This window comes from Lipotes vexillifer, unplaced genomic scaffold (genome assembly GCF_000442215.2).
Source record: "Lipotes vexillifer unplaced genomic scaffold, Lipotes_vexillifer_v1.1 scaffold27, whole genome shotgun sequence".
Lineage (NCBI taxonomy): Eukaryota > Metazoa > Chordata > Mammalia > Artiodactyla > Lipotidae > Lipotes > Lipotes vexillifer.
This window is the reverse complement of record NW_006787756.1, coordinates 60,167-60,416: the sequence shown is the minus strand read 5'-3', so window position 1 is coordinate 60,416 and position 250 is coordinate 60,167. Positions and strand designations below refer to the sequence as shown.

The following is a 250-nucleotide window of genomic DNA, read 5'->3' as shown; positions in this document are numbered from 1 at the left end:
GCGGAGCCGGGGCGGAGCACCTGCAGGCACGGGCGACGGCTTCACCATGGCGATTCGCAAGAAGAGCACCAAGAGCCCCCCGGTCCTGAGCCACGAATTCGTCCTGCAGAATCACGCGGACATCGTCTCCTGTGTGGCGATGGTCTTCTTGCTGGGGCTCATGTTCGAGGTGAGCCCTGCCCGCGCCCCAGTCGCCCGCCCGCCGTCCCCTCCCCGGGCCCCGGCTGCCAGCTCAGCCCCTCGGCCCGGG

At 70.8% G+C, this 250-nt stretch overlaps 1 protein-coding gene across 2 annotated transcripts in view; it reads left to right on the top strand.

Moving 5' to 3' along the window:
• The first annotated feature begins 6 nt into the window (after nt 1–6).
• TRAM1 (translocation associated membrane protein 1) overlaps nt 7–250 on the top strand; it is a 31,111-nt gene continuing 30,867 nt past the window's right edge. Inside the window, exons 1-2 of one of the 2 annotated variants that reach the window (XM_007460779.1) lie at nt 13–26; nt 110–169. In XM_007460779.1, coding sequence (XP_007460841.1) covers nt 140–169 — 30 coding nt within the window. In that variant the 5' untranslated portion in view covers nt 13–26; nt 110–139. Of the gene's footprint in view, nt 170–250 lie in introns of both variants that reach the window. The other variant, XM_007460778.1, reaches the window with a different exon arrangement.